Source organism: Chiloscyllium plagiosum, chromosome 1 (assembly GCF_004010195.1).
Source record: "Chiloscyllium plagiosum isolate BGI_BamShark_2017 chromosome 1, ASM401019v2, whole genome shotgun sequence".
NCBI classification, from domain to species: domain Eukaryota; kingdom Metazoa; phylum Chordata; class Chondrichthyes; order Orectolobiformes; family Hemiscylliidae; genus Chiloscyllium; species Chiloscyllium plagiosum.
Genome location: NC_057710.1, coordinates 123,807,366 through 123,827,491, shown reverse-complemented (window position 1 = coordinate 123,827,491; position 20,126 = coordinate 123,807,366). Strand labels below are relative to the sequence as shown.

Below are 20,126 nucleotides of genomic sequence, written 5' to 3'. Positions count from 1 at the left end.
GGAGGAAGTGGTGGGGAGTGGTGCCGGTGTAATTATGGAAGATCAACTGTTCTACGTAGCCAACAAAGAGACAGGCATTGCTGGGGCCCATACGTGTGCCCATGGCTACCCGTTTGGTCTGGAGGAAGTGGGAGGATTCAAAGGAGAAATTGTTAAGGGTGAGGACCAGTTCGGCCAAACGAATGAGAGTGTCGGTGGAGGGGTACTGTTGGGAACGTCTGGAGAGGAAAAAAACGGAGGGCTTGGAGGCCCTGGTCATGGCGGATGGAGGTGTAGAGGGATTGGATATCCATGGTGAAGATGAGGTGTTGGGGGCCGGGGAAATTATTCAAATTAGCAGAAATGTCAAGACTGTCAGCACACTGCTTTGCTAGTTCACTTCTGTCATTGACACAGCAAAAACTAACTCATGCACTAAAATTCCAATCCCTTTATTTAGTGCAAATTTTGTGTTCTATCTCCCTTTGACAGGCAAAGTGGGTCTTTAAACACATTTTGTCTGCAGGAACATATGAAATTAACTGAAAAGTCATATCATAAAAAGCAGAAAATAATCATTATTCAGCACCTTCTATTATTGGCAATTGTCCCTGTGTATCAGAAAAACATAAAGGCTTTTTTATGCCTTTCTAGTTTTGGGGCCAAGCCTATTGCTAGAAATTTTTCAGCAAGTAGTGAGAAGTTAGGAATGACCACTCCCCTCCAGCCAAGGAAACTGTATTGGATTTTACTGTTGTCAAGCAGTGGCTTCTCTCACATGTGGAAGGAAGTTAACACAGAAAATGCTAGAAAAACTCAGCAGGACTGGCAGCATCTGTGGAGAGAGAAACAGTCAACATTTTAAGTCTGATGTGACTGTTCTTCAGATGTATGTGGCTATCCAATACCAACAGCAGCACCGGGAATGGTGGTCTTTACTGGGATTGTTGTCAGTATTCAATGGAGGCCAGATAACAGGACCCAGCGAGTAGAGTGATTGGTGGCAGAGAGCGGGAAGCCAGGGTGAGGAGATGGAAACAAACAAGGGCAGCTACATCTCCTCAGTTATCCACATGGTGTGGGACATTCCTGCCACATGTGAAAAACTGGCAGTGGCTGGAAAGGTGCCCTAAATTAATTAATTTGCTCAGGGACACTTGTAGCCTTTGACACCACTTGGTAAAATCCTAACTGAGGCAAATAGGCAATAAGTCATCGCAGTCCATGCCACATCGCCCTGATTTTATAGCCTTCTTTTTCACAGGGTTTGGGGAGGGCATACAATTCCAGCTTCTGTTACCCAATTCTTATGAGTCAGCAATCTACCTGTTGTGCTTTAAAATGCATCAATGACACGCACTTTCACTAGATGGCAGTCTTTATCATAAATTATTAGCTTTAAACTGGAAGAAATTGGTCCAAATGTGCCTGTTTCATTTCTGTTTGTCATGCAAGCAGTGTTTAAATGACAACATTTATTACCCATCTGATCATTCCCACAGGACATTAAATATCAACGTGTGATGTGACACAGCAGTCACAAGAACAGTTCAAATGGGGAGGGCAGGTTTTTTTTCCAAAGGACATTTATGAATTAATTTTTTTGAATATACTTATCCAGCAGTTTTCATTATTACTTTTCTGGTGTCAACCTTCAACTCTTGGATGTATTAAATTGAATTTCATAGTTTGCGAAGATAAAATCTGGCCTTTCGACTTCTGACTCGCTTGTGCAATACCTTAAGTATAAAGCATATGGTATCAAGTTACTCCCTATAGATAATTGTCTATTATTTTGTAAATGCACGGGATGTCATGATTTGTATTAGACAGTATTTCCTCATTCTTTGCAAGTGATACAACTGATGCATAGCTTTCATCAGATTTTTCTTGTTTAATAGAATTACAGTATCCTATGATGTGATCAACTCATAGCCCAATCTTCCAGTGACAACTAAAGTGAGCACTGTATAGTGTCCAAACTCAACAGGATATTTTGACATGTGCAAATGTGCAGACTTACACCGGCATCTGGAAACTCTGGAGACTCTATGAATGGCTCTTCCAGTCACATTTCTAAAAGGGTGGGGACTTTATACTCGGAGATTTGGACTGAATGCCCAAAAATTACAGAAAAATGCAGCCTACTGTGCTTAAACCTGTTAATTACAGTTGGAGGATCTGAGTGGGAAGGAAATTATAGCTGAATCACAAAGACCCGAGCAACAGCAGTAGAAAATTCTTAAGATCTGTTCACACAATTTAAATGCTGAATTGTAGTTTTAAATTGTTACCTTTTAGAATAGCTTATTAAGGCATTTGATAAGATGTCACATCAAAGCTTATTGTGGATAATAAGGCCTCATGGTGTAGGGAGTGATGTGTTGGCATAGATGGGAGATTGTTGAGCTAAAGAAGCAGAGAATAGATATAAATGGGTCTTTTTCTGGTGTCAAGCTGGAATGAATGGTATAATCCAAGGATCAAGAACATTCTCCAATTTTATATGGCTTGGATGAAGGGATGAAAAGGAGATAGTTTCCCTATCAAAGTGTTATTACATATTTCTGGAGCCTATAGGACTTGAACCCACTTTTGGATCAAAGATTATCAGACAGTACCACTGAACCACAAAGAATGTTAGCTCTTATTGTGAGGGGAATTGAATACACAGGTCGGGAGGTTATGCTTCTGATTCTGTTTTACAGAAGACTGGTAACAGCAGATCTGGATTATTATGTACAGTATTGGTCATGTTATTTAAGGAAGATGTAAATGCATTTGAAGCTGGTCAGAGAAGGTGTGCTAATAAAAGCAAAATACTGCAGATGCTGGAAAGTTGAAATAAAAACAGAAGGTGCTGGAGAAACGCAACTGGTATAACAGCATCAGTAAGGACAGAAACAAGGTTAACATTTCAATGCGAATCTTCCTCTGAATTTAAACCAATTTGCAACAATCTCACCTGATCTAAGCCTATCAGAATGTAATGATGTAATTGATAATGATGTGGGTTGTGGCTTGGAAACAGTTAATAAACAACAGCTACTGGCTACGAAGGTCACAAGAAGTTTGAAAATGAAATTATCCTGCTGTCCAATTGGAGCAATTGAAAGCCCTCAAGGTATATTGGAGAGAGACCAGAGACCAAATGTTGACTTGCACCCTCAACTGAAACAGAAATTAAGTGTTAAAGTACGCCCATTGAAATAACTGCACAGAAGCAGGTATCTCATCACCAAATCACTCTGTATATACATGAGCACAGCGCATGGACTCTGACCAGCTACCTCAGTGCCACTACCTAGAGTAAGGAGACTCTCCGAGACTCCTGGTTGTATCTGTCAACCAGGGATTTCTGACTGGCCCAGTTTAACAACCCCAGTCAGGAGGAAAGTGAGTACTGCAGATGCTGGAGGTCAGAGTCAAGATTAGCTGGAAAAGCACAGCTGGTCAGGCAGGGCTCTCATGTAGGTCGTTCTGCTATAATGCAACAGTTGCGTTCCTCTGCAAACCCGTTCTGTAGAAAATTGCTCTATGGAAACCTGCTAGAGAAAATCGCACTATGGAAGATCACTATAGCTGTTCCGTAGGAAGTTCACATTATCCAGACAATGTCCACAATTTGTCAATTGTGTTATAGCCAATTTGGGTTGATGAAATGCATGTTATACCAGAACACTCTGTACTCAACAAGACCCAGCTGACCAACCTCATTCCAGTCATTACGTCAGTAATGTCCCTGCCCTGCTGATATAGGTACTACTTATAACTTATATAAACTTTCCTGAGTTACTGCACTAGATTGTCTCCTGTTCACTTATTGGTTAAAGTCTCAAATGAACAAATTAATATTTGGATTTGAGTTTAAATTATTCGACCTAGAACTTACAAAGTCAATTTGAAGATTATCAAATCTGCCATGATCTCATTGAATGGTACAGCAGACTTGTTGGGCCAAATGACATTCTTCTGCTCCTGCATCTAATGAATTTACACTCGTAACACCATTTTGAACTGCCCCTTGTTCCCATTTAACCCAAGTATCTAACTCTTCATGACCCCCCTGTACCCTCTAATCCCAGGCAGATAGATAATAGTGCACTGCTCCCCCCACCCCCCATCAATTGAAAGATCTTTTGATTCTCCCTCCTGCATTAACCCTTTTCCTTCCATACAGTATTTTCTCCCTGCCGCCCCCTCCCGACATATTGATTTCCCCCTTTCATAATTGATATCTCCTCTGCGTGCTGTCTCTAATGCTCACAATGCCCTCCAGCAATCTTCCAGTGACAATTGAAGTGAACACTGTATAGTGTCAAGCCTCAACAGGATATTTTGACACATGCAAATGTGCAGACTTACATCAGCATCTGGAATCTCCTAGCTTCCCTCCAGCAGCAGTGTCTCCTGATAATACCTCCCCTTCGACTTCGTGAATGGACCCCCCCCACCAAAGGTTTGACTGTAAGATGTTTGAATGCATAGCCTTGGATGATGATTGACTAGACGATTGATCTCTATGCAGTTTCATGACTGATTTCACTTGACTTCCTGCACTCATTGCACTTGACTCAGAGCTGAACATGGCCTACTCACTGTATGGTAAATGTGTGAACCCCAGTTTTGACCAAACCAAGCAGCTGACTGTGCTCAAGTTCCAGGACTGATTTTGGAGACTACCTTCAACTTACCGTATTGGGACTGAAGTGTCTCCCACTTGACTTCACTGAGGACTACACCCCTTAGGCTTTGAGACATGGCCATTTGGTTCATGCACATTGGAATATTTGCCACATCAACTGCTAGCACAGGGTGCAGGTGTGAGATTGACACAGTAGGGTGATATACACCAACATGCCCACCACTTGAATGCACACTGTTAACAACCATGACAAGCAGCCTGATTTTATGTCAGCAGTAAAAGACAAGGTCATCCTGACTTGAAAATATATCACAGTTCCTTCACTGTCGCTGGGTCAAAATCCTGGAATTCCCTCCTTAATGGCATTGTTGGTCTACCTAGAGCACATGGACTTCATCAGTTAAAGAAGGTAGCTTACCACCATCTTCTCAAGGACAACTAGAGATCAGCAATAAATGCTGGTTCAGCCAGCAATGCATATATACAGTGAGTCGTAAACAATGTCACAAACACCGCGAACATTTAAGCTCTGATTGAGGGGGGAAAGCACAAAGAAGAGGAGCCAAGTCAAGGTTACTGTGAGCATTCAAGCAGGTACAAAGAAAGTGAGCACTAGAAAGCAAGTGAGGAATCCTGAGGTGCAGCCTGGTCACATTTTGAGAAAAGTGTTCTGGGTGCAACATTTAATGGAAGGTGCCAGTGTGCTCTAAAGTGAAATATGCTCTAAATTATGGAACCATCTTGTAAATGGGTCAGTGATGTGCCATGTGGATGCACTGAGGTGGATGTTGTCAGATGCTCAGGGAATAGCCACTGGAATGTGTCCTGGGATGTTGATACCCAGTGCCCAAGCTGGAAGATCAGCGGAGTAACTGGTGAGCCAAAGTAACCAGGTAAGCATTCTGACTCTCAACTTGGGAGTCGACACCATTTTATATGTGGTAGAATTCAAAACTGTATATTAATTAGGCTAAATACAGTAAAATGAGATGTTAGTGTATGCAAATATGCCTTAGACCATTACTCGCACAAATCTTGTTGGCCGTTCAGGACGGAGGGTTTGGGCTATAAGGAGAGGCTGGATGGGTTGGGACTTCTTTCACTGGACCATAAGAGGTTGAGAGGTTTATAAAATCATGAAGGGCATTGATAAGTTGAATAGCTAAGGTCTTTTCCCCAGGGGAGGGGACATCAAAACTAGAGGGCATAGATGAAAGGTGGGAAGAGAAAAATTGAAAAGAGACCTGAGGAGCAACTTTTAAAAGACGTTTCACAGGTCCATGAATAGGAAAGATTTAGAGGGATATGGACTAAGTGGGACTAGTTTAGTTGGGGAAACTTAGTTGGCATAGGGTCTGTGTCCATGCTGTATGATTGTATGACTTTGGTTAGAAAATGGAATTCTCTTGCTCTCAATGTCACTGGTCATCTCACCTATTTTCCCAACTTTCTTGCCATAGTTCACATTGTTCAGTAACAGGGAATATTCCACTTTGTATAACTATTTGTTCACTGTTGCTGGTTTAAAACCCTGGAATTACCATCCTAACAGGACTGTGATGTACCTACAGGCCAAGAAAAAAAGTGAATCTCCACCTTCCCATTGCCAATTAGAAATGGGCATTTAAATTTGGCCATGCCAGTGAAGATCAGAGTCCATTAATGAATAACAGGGACTTATTTCTCCCAATCTTTACCATTGCTATTGTTACTTTAATTCCCACTGCATCCAGTTGTGTTTGTATTTTGATTCCCAACTCATTAAGCCTATCTCCTTTGTTCTATCACAGGCTCTTCTAACCATCTCTTTGCTCTCACTCATTCACATCCACTCTTATTTAACCTCACTCAGCTATTATGGCTTTCTAACCTTTTCCCAGGCTGTTAATACTTCCCTTTTTTCCTCTTGTGCCATTATCCCATACCTGAATCCTCTTGAATAAGACCCTAGTTAATCCCTGTGCCTTTTAGGATTTTCCAAGGAAAATTTTAGACAACAATTGTAACTGCTCTGTTTTCCTCAAACTGAGGAACTGTTGATTGGCAGCTAACATTACCTTGTTCTTGATTCCTGCACTCACCACTGTTATCCAGAAACCTACAAATGGATCATTCATCACCACCCCTTTCCTCATTTTCCCTAGAATGTGAGTGCATTCTGAAATCAGTCCCATGCCATTATTGTGGATAATTGTACTGTCATCCAAGCTTTGAAACTTGGTTCTCAAACCTCCATAACCACATTTCCAGTAAACTGTTGACTATCTTAGTTGCAACCATGCTAGCCTTATTTAAAATGGTTTCTTCTCAGGTTATGGATTGTTCCAGGTGGTGGTACCTTTCTGAAGCTTCCCATCATCTCTGTCTCACCTGCCCTTTTGAACCTTGGTTCTTGCCTTTTTCCTTTTGTGCCTTCTCCTTCTTTAATTAATTCTTATCTCTCTCTACAACCCATTTCCTTTACATCCCTTCCCTAAATCTTTCCCTCTAAACAAATTCTCATTTAGTTATCTCTGTATGTGAATAATTTATTTGATTTCAGTCGTAGACATGACCATCTCTGTGTCCCTCAGCATCCATAGAATCATACTACAGTTCAGTAAGATAAAGTTACCACCGTCCCAGACTCTTATTAGAGAGAGATGGCTGATGATGGTTTAACCTGAGGGTCACCACTCACCTCAGGCAATGGACAAGGTTGAGAAGGAAAGTCTTTCAGGAACACTTCAGCTGGTGCAAGAATTAAACCCATTCTGTTGGCATCATGTAGTATCATAAACCAGCCATCCCAGCCAACTGAGCTAACAAACCTAGGAAGATTAATTGACACCTGCTTCACTAATTCTTTATTGAGTGACGCAACAGCTGCTACAAGAGTTTCTTTAAGGAATGGAGTATTTAATAAATAGCTACTTTCATTTTGCAATTATGCATATACTATATTTTAGCAAATATAATTTAAGGTCAGTATCTCAAAAATCATATAATTCACTGGTAGTTTGATCATTCATTGGTGACTATACACGAACTAATACAGCTTCTGTCTTAATTGTTATTGTGATATCATAAAGTGATATGGAGCCTGAAATATCTGTTTAAATGTAAGTAACTGAACTATTTCATCTATTACAGCAATGGATCCTATCACCACAGAGTGAATACACGTATACATAAACATTTATTATTTCTTAATCAAGCTAATTGCCTTAAATTAAAAAATAATTATATAATTTCAGATTTTAAAACATCCAAATAATTGCTGTCAACCCCAGAACTCATTCCGCCTACTACACAGTTGAGCAATATTATGTCTGAATTTCAGCGCTAGTGTGGTGTCACATTTATAGGCTGTACATCCAAATAATTCTTTGATATTATCAACTTGTTTGTCTAATTGTATTTAACTGGCTCCAAAACAAATGTCACCTGTTAGGTGTGAGGAGGCAATAACAATAGTCATAATGGCATTAGACTCAGAATGCAAAGCGCCAGGCTAATGAATGCTGTATGGACATGGGATCCACTGCCCCCAGTTGGCAAAATTTCAATTGAATTAATAAAGTATGGAATTCAAAGCTAGTCACTGTAACAGTGCCATGAAACTATCATTGATTGTCATTCACTGGTGTTCTTTTGAGGAAGAATATATTCCATCCTTACCTGGTCTGACCTACATGTGACAACAGACTCACAGCAATGTGGATGACTCTTAACTATTTTCTGAATTGGTCTAACAAGCCATTCATTTCAAGGGCAAGAAGGAATGAACAATAAATCAATGTCCACATTCTATCAAAGACTTTTTTAAAAAAAATCCATTGTTGGGAAGCAATTGCTGACAATTATAAGTTTAACAGTAGTTAAACTTACAACCATTTAAAGATAATCAGTTGAATTCATAAAATATATCCCTTCTGGAAGTGATTAGCATTCATACAACAGAGCCATTTTCTGCAATCAAAAGGAATGTATTCAAGACATGTGCCTCCTTTGAGTTACCCACAAGCAATAAGCAGCCTATAGTTCCCTGTTGCTTTCTCTGTGGCAATGCCTCAAGCGGAAACAACTTGACAACTCAGCACTTCCTTTCTCCTGCAGTGTAAGTGGTTGTGTTCGTTTGAAATTTAGCATTCTTGTGTTTGTCCTGATAAATGTAACAAGAAAACCTCTGGGAACATGTTTCTCTGTTCAATGATACTCAAGTTTTGTATTATGAAGCATTGTTTCTAAGTAATTTTTCATGTTGTCCAGTTTTGTAGTTAAGTCCTTGTCCAGAGAACGTATATGAGATATAAGTTGCTAACAAACATATGACTCTGTATCACCTCTATGTAGAGACTAATGATTCCATAGAACTTGAATTTCACAAAGAATTATCTCAAGGTAAAGAATTTGTGTTTCAACTCAAACTGAAGACATCTTCAGTTCAAAAGGATCTAGTTGAGCATGAGTTTCTGGATAACAAAACCATGCTGTCATGAGCCCTATTGTACAGGGCCATACATATACATAGCCCTGTACAATAGAGCTAATGCATATTTGAAAATATGCATTTTCAAATTAATGAAATTAATGAATTGCTTCTGAAATACAGGTCTTTTACTCTAAAAAATACATCCTGTATTTCAGAAACAACTCACTACAGCCAGACTTAAAGATCCAATTTAAACACTTCATTAACTCATTGTAACTTTAAACAAAATTTTACAATAATTCAATCTAATTGCCTGAATTTGAATAATCTGAATATTCAGTTTAGATAGTAAATCAGTCAGTATAAATCTTTTAAATGTGCTTTCTCATATTTGCATACCTTGTGGCATGGTGTAAAAACAACAGACTCTCAATCAATGTCAGCAAAACAAAGGAACTGGTCATCGACTTTAGAGAGCAGAGTGCATACAGATTGGGATCTGTATCAATGGTGCTGAGATAGAAATGTTCGAGACCTTCATGTTCCAGGGAGTATGGATCATCAACAATCTGTCCTGGTTCATCCACATTAGTGCTGCAGTTAAGAAAGCAGACCAGAATGCCTCCACTTCCTCAGAAGGCTAAGGAAATTCAATAAGTCCATAATGACTCTTACCAATTTTTATAGATGCACTATAGAAAGCATCATACCTGGACGTATCACAGCTTGGTATGGCAACTGCTCTGCCCAACGCCACAAGAGGTTGTAGAAAGCTATGAATGCCCAGTACAAACCAGCCTTGCATCCATTGACTCATCTATATTTCCCTCTGCCTTGGGAAAGCACGCTGGTTATACTCTCTTCCACCCTCTTCCATCAGACAGAAGGTACAAAAGTTTGAAAACAAGTACCAACAGGTTCAAGAACAGCTTCTTTCCCACTGTTATCAGACTTTTGAATGAACTTCTCATTTTTAAAGTTGATCTCTCTTTGCACCTTTTCGTGAGCTGTAAAACTAAATTCTGCATTCTGTTCTATTACTCTGAGGTACTTATGTATGGTATTATTTGCCTGGATGCATTGCAAAACAATACTTTTCACTGTATCTCAGTGCATGTGACAATACAATCAAATTGAATCGAATATAAGTCATTAAAACTGGTGGAACAGATTGAAAGCAGTTTATAAAGCATATGGCTTTCTTGCTTTATTATTTGAGGTATAGACTACAAGAGCAAAGAGATTATGCTGAACTTGTATCACATACCAATTTCGCCTCAGCTGGAGGCTGTTCAAGGCACCACACTTTAAAAAGGACATAAGGCTTTGGAGAACATGCAGATTATGCTTACAAGAATGATTTCAAGGATGAGGGATTTTGGTTATGAAGATAGATTTCGGTAGTCAATTTGCCATTCATTCAAGTACTGCCCCCCTTAGTCCCTTTGTTATGAACCTACCAAGTAACATGGGAGAGAGTTAAGTGTTCAGCCACTGGGTGGTGGGGTTGGTTGGTGTGGGTGTCCCGGAGATGTTCTCTGAAGCGCTCTGCGAGTAGGCGTCCTGTCTCCCCAATGTAGAGGAGACCGCATCAGGGGCAACGGATACAGTAAATGGTGTGTGGAAGTGCAGGTAAAACTTTGATGGATGTGGAAGGCTCCTTTGGATGGAGGCGAGGGGGGAGGTGCGGATGCAGGTTTTGCAATTCCTGAAGTGGCAGGGGAAGGTGCCAGGAGGGGAGGTTGAGTTGATGGGTGGAGTGGAGGCTGGGACCTGACCAGGGAATCGCAGAGGGAACCGTCTTTACAGAAAGTGGATAGGGGTGGGGAGGGAAATATATCTCTGATGGTGGGGTCCATCTGTAGGTGGCAGAAATGGCAGAGGATGATGTGATTTATATGGAGGTTGGTGGGATGGGAAGGTAGATTCTATCTATATTCAATTCAGAGTGTGCTTTATCTAATCTCGACAACCATTATCAGTCATTTTGTCCTATTCAAATCACGAATTGCTCCTAATATTTCCCCGATCTTTACTCTGTTCCACTTGCCATCCTTCTTTTACAATAGCAAATATCTATTAATTTCCGCCTTTCAAGTCATTTTGGACTTAGAACGTTTATTTTGTTTCTCCCTCCAGGAGTTCTGCCAGATCTGCTTTGTTTCAGCAGTGTTTTTCTGTGTTAACATCAGATCACTCCGTCTGTGTCGTTTTTCTGCAAAAACGCGTCCTAGTCTCCTAAATCTTTCATACCGAACATTTACTTTATAGAACCCTTCACAATCTTAATGTCCCAGCTTTCATAGAAAATAACGTGCTTTTGAAGTTTTGTTAATATTATTAACTAGGCAATTGTAGCAATTCATTCACATGCAGCAAGACTGCAAAAAATAATGCAATATCAGTTTATCTGAAGACAAATAATAAATATAACCATTATTCCTTGACACCTCCAAACAGTACCATGGCCACTTTTGTGATACCTATTTAATGTGTCATCCTAAAGATAGCGCCCTCAACAGGCTGATATTGTCAGTGTTGCATTGCTTTGGGTCTCTCGTCAAATTCTGGAGCGGGGCTTCAGTACAAAATGTTATGAGGATAAAATCTGCAGTTTTCACTGCGGATGATTGTTGATTGCAGCCGTGAAAATACAATGTCAAATGGTTGCAACCACGAACACGTTTGGATATCCTATGAAACGAGGTGAATTCGATAGAAGTATACTACGATGGAAATGCCTTTGCAAAACAATTTTGTTTATTTTAATCTTCAAAATAAACTACCAATGATCGAACTCCTGCAAAAAAAAAGTCCTGCTGGTGATTGTGAAATCGGTTGGCTTAATAATAAGAAGTGACATTTCGGTTGGGTAGAGAAGGGCATTACTTCATCTGGGTTGTCCCTTCCTCCTTTGCCGCAGACATCTCTGTACAAAGTTTGATAATCAATGAATGCTGATTGCTGTAGTTTGCTGCTGGGAGTGGGGAAAGAGAGAGAGAGCGCGCACGCCAAACGGCCCCCGCCTCAAGCTCAGCGGCTCGAGCTGAGCCCGGCTGCGGTTACCAGGCGACCTGCGTCAGTCAGCACGAGAGCGGCGTCAGTGTCAGCTCGAGCCCGAGCCTGGACCAAGGCCCCGCCCCAACTCCCAGCCCAGCGGCCGGCTCCCCTCCGCCAACCACACGCCCCCCCCCCCCCCCCCATCAGGGAGTTTTACTGCGAGTTTCACAGGTCACACCGAGATAGCGGGAGACCGGCGGGTCCGAGTGAGGGGTAAACCGCTTACCGGGGACAGGGAGAGTGTGTGTGAGAGAGAGAGAGGGCTAGGCGGTTAGTGGGGATACTGGGAGACGGGCAGAGTGAGCAGCTAAGTCGGTTACCGGGCGAGTGAGACACCGAGAGATGACGGAGCCCAGGAGGAGAAAAGCAGAGAAGGAGCCGGAGAACCTGAGCGATAAGGTAAACAGTTACCTGTACTGTAGGTGGGCTTATGTGAGTAACCAGGTACAGTATGAAACCTGATGCAGTGCCTGGGTTAACTCTGCTGTATGTGATGAGTTACCGAGAAAATATGTTCAAATCAGATAGTAATGTGCAGCCTTATTAAAGTCCGTAATTACTGAAGCAGTACAACTATTTATTAACAATGAAACGTCTTTAAAATAAGAGGCAACCTGACTACACATAATTTTTTTGCTGTATGTACTAAATACTGAGAAGATTCCCTTCAAGTCACGTTATTTGAATGTAATTCTGGTAATTACTGGCAGCTCTGTGTGCCCCCCCCCCCCCCCAGTAAATTGTTAAATCAATCCAGATTAAAATGATTTAGTTTGTGTTATACGTTTCAACAATAACTAAGACTGAAAGATAATAGGCAAGTCTTGGCAGCCACAGAGTCACATTTCATGGGGCAACTGTATTCATTACACTTATTATCAACTGCATCATATTATGCAATATATCATTACAGGACTGTATGTGACTACAATATTATGTATATATTAATTATGTGGAAATATTCCCTATGAAGAAACTATTTTCTAATCACTTGCATTAAACTTTTTCATGATCATGGTCAGAATCTGGAAGTACTATGGACACTTTTAGTTTGAGATTCCAGTATGTGTTTTTAAGAGAGGCTGATACAGCCTAAATTGACTCCGATGTAAGTTAAGTGTTCTGCGGGCCTCTCTTACTAGACAATGTCACACCTATCAATGCAAAAGGAATTTTGAAAAATGGCCCTTCAAATGTATGAAGAGGCAAAATAAAACAGTCTAGATCCCTGTTCAATAGCAAGTCACCTCTGTGGATTATATTTCAAACTGCAAACAAATTTTGTTTTTCCTTTTGAAAAATATGCAAAGAACAAGATTGAAAATCCAATTTTCAACTCCGCTGGAGTGTGCTAATGGGACGTGTTTCTTTGCCTCAATCTTGTATCAGTTAAAGCATGTGATGTGAAGGGTCACAGTCAAACTTTCCCTTAGTTACCTCTATGCTTCAGGTAAAGGAAGATCCTTCTCATTCAGAATTTTCGTTATGAAGAGAGATTGGATAGACTCGGGTTGTTTTCCTAGGAGCAGAGGAAATTGAGGAAGCACGTGATTGAGATGAATAAAATTAGATGGGGGAGATAAGAAAGAACGTTTCCACTTGCTGGAGAGATCAGTGATCCACGATTTAAGGTGAGGGGATGTGAGGAAATTTTTTTTCATTCCAACACTAGTGGAAATCTGGAATGCACTGCTTGTCAAGGTGGTAGAGACAGAAACCCTCCTAACATTTAAGAAATATTTGTGTACTTGTGAGGTATCTATTGGCCAAGTGCTGTAAAATGGGATTAGAGTAGTTAGGTTGCTTATTTTTGACTGAAGCAGAGTTAGATTAGATTACTTATAGTGTGGAAACAGGCCCTTCGGCCCAACAAGTCCACACCGACCCGCGGCAATTTAGCATGGCCAATTCACCTGACCTGCACATCTTTGGACTGTGGGAGGAAACTGGAGATCCTGGAGGAAACCAACGCAGACACGGGGAGAATGTGCAAACTCCACACAGTCAGTTGCCTGAGTCGGGAATTGAATCCGGGTCTCTGGCGCTGAGGCAGTGGTGCTAACCACTGTGCCACCCAGACTTGATGGTCCAAAAGGCCCTTTTCTGTGATGCAGACCTCTGTGACTCAGTGATGTAAATCAGCCAAAATGAAGTCGGACAACAAAAGAATACACTCTTTCAATGAATGCTGGAATTAAATCATGATGAAAAGCAATGAGAACTACAGAATCTCAACCAGTTTCAAAACTAAAGACTAAAACTAAACCAGCTATTCAGCTACGAGCGTCAATACTACTGGAAAACTGCTCTGCAATGACTGTACCATTCAACTATTAACTCTCTGTGAACAATTCAAAGACTGATTTTTAAAAATTAACTTTTATCCTTTTGGGCTTACCTCTTATTTCTACTGTGTACATGAATATTGAATTCTACTACTTCTCACATTTAGTAATTTGATCAATTCATTCTGCTTTTTAAATTTTTTTATTAACAGAAATAAACAGAAAGAAACCCAGCAAACAAACAATCACAATAACCAATAAAGAAAACAAAAACAATCAAAACAAAGTCTACTTGAAACAAGGGGGAATGCATACTTTCTTAACTCAATGAGGCCTAGCTAAATTTAGCTCCTTTTAATTTTACTTGGATCTGGGAGAAAAATATCCATTCAAAAGGAAAGACTTAAATATTAATGTCAGTAATTGCAAAAGGGATAATACAAAGAAAGCAGAGCTATATCTAATGCTGTTATACAGAGAAGAAATGAGTGATAAGCATTAGTGCTGTTTAAATGCTCAGTGAGATTATAATATGATTTAAGGCTAGGACTTAGGTTGATTTTAGTAATGCTGGTAATTGTTTATGTAGGGAGAGAATCTAAATAAAAGTAACTCCTCTCATATTAGCAGTTCTATTCAGAGGTTCTGAGTTGATATTTTACAGATAATGGCAGAATAAATATAAAGCTGTAAGGAATGAACAGTAACATGTATTACAGAAATGACTACAAAAGTGAAGCATTAATTAAGGTCTTCCTCAGGAAAAATGTTTAGGAAAGATTTTGTATTACAGCTGACAGCGAATTATATACTCTGCATTTCCGGGTAAAGATAAAAAAAAACTGCTTATTAGGGTATCTATATAAACATGGAAGACACTTTAATATGTCAGTGAATTGTGTAAATTGCAGCTTGCATTTGGAAATGAATGACCTTCACCTTGAAAGTCTTGTAACATAGTAAATTATATATTGAACTTAGTGTAATTTAACCTTCTTGAAAATTATGGTTTGTTTTATTGAAGACCTTAATGTTTTTATGAAAGTTAAATGAAAACAATACAGGTCCACACAGCAAAAATGGTTTTGAAAATAAAGTTTTGGGATTATTAAAATTATTTTTAATCAATGACAAACATATAATTTTGGGATTGTTTTGAAAAAGCAATTTCCAGATCTTTTTCATTAATTTCTACCAAAACAAGGACTGGAGAAATTAGATGTTACTGAGATGTGGATGTTACTAGTAAAGCTACTTTTTATTGTCTATTCTGGTTGCCATTGATAAACTAAGCTGATATCCACACGGTAAGCACATCCACAATGCTACGAGAGGGAGAGTTTCAGAACTTTGGCCATGGTGATTTCAATTCCAAGTCAATTTGCTGCTCAGCTTGGAAGGGAGCTTTCAAGTAGTGCCCCAATACATTTGTTGATCAGCTCCTTCTCTGTGGTAGAGGTTGGTGGTTTGAAAGGTACTGTTAAAGTTACTGCTGGTATGTTATACGAATGATATACACTCCTGTCATACTGTACTTGTGGTGTAGGGTTTGAATGGGTGCTGATCAAGCAGGCAGCTTTGTCCTCGATGATGTTAAGCTTTTAGAATGTCATTGGATCTTACCCAGACAATTGTTGAATATTCATTCTCCTTACTTATATAGATTTTGGAAAGGGTGTGAGGAATCCAGAATCGTTGTTTGCTGCAGAATGCCAGCCTGATATTGAGGTAGTTTTTGTGTTAGTTCAGTTAGACGTTTAGCAAATGATAATTCCCAGGCTGTTGAAGGTGGGGGATTCAGCAATGATGGGACTAAATTATGTCAAGGTTATCTTCTCCCTTTTTGAAGATGGTTGTGGCCGCCTTGTGTGACTTGAATGTTACCTGTCACTTACCAGCACAAATCTGTATGTTGTCCATATCTTGATACAAGTAGGTTCATACTTGAACCAAGGCTGCAATTAGACCTGGAGCTGAATGATTCTGGAAGATGCCAACTGAGCATCAGTAAGCAAGTTATTGGTGAGTAAATGCTACTTGACAAACTGCCATTGTGTGTTGCATCAATTTGATAATTTAAGAGGATACTGTTGGGATAGTATTTGGTTAGATTGGATTTGTCCTTTTTTTTGGTACTGTGAATATCTCCATTTCATTTGCTTTGGCACTTAATTGTGAATGTCAGGCTGATGTCATGAGGATGGACTTGATTTTCAACAGTAAAGGATGTGCAAAGAATTTATTTTAAGACCCAGGATTATTTTTAGTTATTAATTTGGAGTTTGGAAATGGAGACTGTTGGGCTATCCTTTCTAAATATTATTTTTTTTACCTTTAACACTCTCTCCTTAATTTCCTGGAACCCACAACTTGGTTGTCAATGAAAGTAACTTGGTCTCAAGCCTGCAGCGGTACTGCTGTAAATCAGCATCCCGGGGAAAAATATGACTAAAAACCTCAATTTTTAAAGTATTGTGGCTGAAATATCTACCCTTATGCCTGTAGTAATGAGTTGCCTTCTTGATCTGCTTCACTGAACTGATAGTGGTATTCCCGAGTACCTGCTGCCTTTGTTTTAATGTGTAGAGGTCACAGGTTTGAAAGCCCCCATTGAAGGAACCTTGGCAAGCTGTCCACCTTATAGATATTACAGTGCGCTGTGGTTGTTTGCGGGTGATGGATGAAGTGAATGCTTAATGTGGTGACAGGATGCTGATTAAGTGTACTGATGTGTGCTAAATAATATTGAGCTTTTGAATATTAAATGTAGAAACAAGGAACAGGAGTAGACCATTTGGCCTTTTGAGCCGACTCTGCCTTTCAGTATGATCACAGTTCTGCTCAGTACTCTATTCTCGCTTTGGCCCTGTACCCTTTGATCCCTTTAGCCCAAAGAACAATATCCATCACCTTGAAAACATTGTGTTTTGACTTGACTGCTTTCTGTGGCAGAGAATTCCACAGAATCACCACTGTCTGGGTGAAGTATTTCTTCTCATCTCCGTCCTAATTGGCCTACCCCATATCTTTACATTCTGACCCCTGGTTCTGGGTTCCGAGGTCATTGGGAGTGTCTTTCTGCATTAAAACTGTCTAGTCCTGTTAGAATTTTATAGGTTTCTAAGATACTTTCCCTCATTTTTCTAAACTCTAGTGAACATTTTCATAACTGAATTTTTCATATTGTCAATCCTGCCATCTCCGGAATCAGTCTGGTAAACCTTTGTTGTGCTCCCTCCTTAGCCAGAACATCTTTCCTCAGATAAAGAGGCCAAAACTATGCACAATATAAAGTTGGTCTCATGAAGATCCTGAACAATTGTATCAAGACATCTGTGCTCCTGTATTCAAATCTTTTTGTTGCAAAAGCCAATGTACCATTTTACCTTCTTCACCTGCATGTTTATTTTTTGGTGTACAGGGACATCCCAGGTCACCTCCCCCTTTCCAAAACTATTACCATGCAGATAATAATCTGCCGCCTTGTTTTTGATGTCAAAGTGGACATCCGCCTAGCATTTGCCCATTCAATTGTCCAATCACATAAACGTTTCTCTGCATCCTCCTCATGGTTCACCCTCCCACTTAGCTTTCTACTGTCTGCAAACGTAGAGATATTACATTTAGTTCCCTCTTTTAAATCATTAATATATATTTTGAATAGCTGGGGTCATGCTGATCTCTGCCGTTCCTTTCCAGTTGCTGGCTGCTACTCAGAAAATGACCTGTTTATTCCTATTCTCTCGTTTCCCCTCTGCTATATGATTCTCTATCCTTGTCAGTACACTACCCGAATCCCATGCACTTTAATTTTATGTGTTTATGTGGATGGGACCTTTTGAATTCCAATACACTTGTCCAGCATTATTTTGCTAGTATAAATGCATGCTTACTCTGTCCTGTTTTCCTGTACTCTGTTCATCAATCTTTTGTTTTGGATTCTATAATTTTCTTACAAATGATATTGGGTTAATTGGTCTATAACTCCATGTTTACTCTCTACCCCCTTTTTTAAATACTGGGGTTACATTAGCTACCCTCCATTCTTGGAACGGTATTCATACAGGCAACTGGGAGTTTGTTTCACATTCCTGACTTTGCTTTGTTGATGGTGGTGTCAGGAGGTGAATACCTTGTCACCGTATTCCCAGCTTCTGAAATTACTTGTAGCTGTAATATTTAGTTGGCTGTTCCAGTTACGTTTCTGGTCAGTGGAAGCTCTCAGAATATTGATGAATTCAAGGCAGGTTTTGAAATTACATCACTACATATTTGCCACCAAAATTTGTTAATTTCTTATTGTCCTTGCTTTCTGTATAGGCTAAAACATGGAAAGAAGTATCCATGGTGTCACTTTACCTTTGTTGCCATAGTTGTGCTGTTTGTAAGTAGTGGTATTAATTTTCAAAGTTTAAATACACTTTTAAATTGGCTTTACCTATAACTTCCCAATTTTCTTAGAACTGAATAGTCAAGGATGAACTGGTCACTGCAAACCTGAGTTTACCATTCCAGATTAGCTTCATCTTTCCAAGTGTTAACTGGTGTATCCCTTATTCTAGCAAATTTTCCTACTAGCACTGAGACAGTAACTGGTCAATAATTACCTTGCTTATCTGTTTTCTGTCTTTTCTTGAACAAAGTACAACATTTCCTGCTGTATGTAATGTGCCATTTTCTTTCAGGATAGCTTTTATTTTAATTTATGTTTAAAATTATGTTCAAGAAATAATCTAAAATGAAACTGTTTCAAATATAAATTCATTAGTATTGCAAACAATTTATCTTGGTTAACCTTATTATTTAATTCATTGCCATGTTTTCTGCTGCTTTGTTACTGCATATGTTTGTTCAAGGGTCATTGCCAATAATTAGTCCAATTAACTCTAGGGTTAAGAAGAAAAAAGGCAACAATAATCACAGGTGCATTTTAAGCTCTATCTAACTGATGCCTAAATAGCAGAATACATTGTTGTGTAAAGGAGATTACAATTGGATGTTTTAACAATAAATTTGGCAAGAAGTAGCAGAATAAGTAGAATATGAAATATTTATTTACAATCTGCAAGCAAAGAATGATCTTGGGTACAGTAACAATTATGCAATTGGATTCAATAACTAACTTCATAGTGAGAAAGGGCAGCCAAAATCAAGGTTTAGACTTACATAGGATAACTTTGATTAACGTTAAATGGGAGAAATTAAGTCAGTAAATCTAAGGGCCAGCATCTCTTTTTTTTTTCTCACTCCCCTTGCGCTTTGACATAGCATGTCAAAGTACATAATGCTTTGGAATTATAGAAAATGCAGGTCAAACCTGAAATATTGTGCTCATTTTTTAATGAGGAGAAAGTGAGGACTGCAGATGCTGGAGATCCGAGCTTAAAAATGTGTTGCTGGAAAAGCGCAGCAGGTCAGGCAGCATCAAACGAACAGGAGAATCGACGTTTCTGGCGTAAGCCCTTCTTCAGGAATGAGGAGGGTGTGCCAAGCAGGCTAAGATAAAAGGTAGGGAGGAAGGACTTGGGGGAGGGGCATTGGGAATACGATAGGTGGAAGGAGGTTAAGGTGAGGGTAATAGGCAATAGAGGTGGTGGGGGCGGAGAGGTCGGGAAGAAGATTGCAGGTCAAGAACGCGGTGCTGAGTCTGAGGGTTGGGACTGAGAAAAGGTGGGGGTGGGGAAATGAGAAAGCTGGAGAAATCTGCATTCATTCCTTGTGGTTGGAGGGTTCCTAGGTGGAA

The 20,126-nt window shown here is 39.8% G+C and overlaps 1 protein-coding gene across 1 annotated transcript in view; it reads left to right on the top strand.

The window, feature by feature from the left end:
• Window positions 1-11,871: 11,871 nt before the first annotated feature.
• Window positions 11,872-20,126, top strand: part of cds1 (CDP-diacylglycerol synthase (phosphatidate cytidylyltransferase) 1) — a 137,344-nt gene continuing 129,089 nt past the window's right edge. The window contains exon 1 of the mRNA XM_043700693.1: window positions 11,872-12,497. Within this exon, the coding sequence (XP_043556628.1) occupies window positions 12,441-12,497 (57 nt within the window). The 5' untranslated portion in view covers window positions 11,872-12,440. The remainder of the gene's footprint in view (window positions 12,498-20,126) is intronic.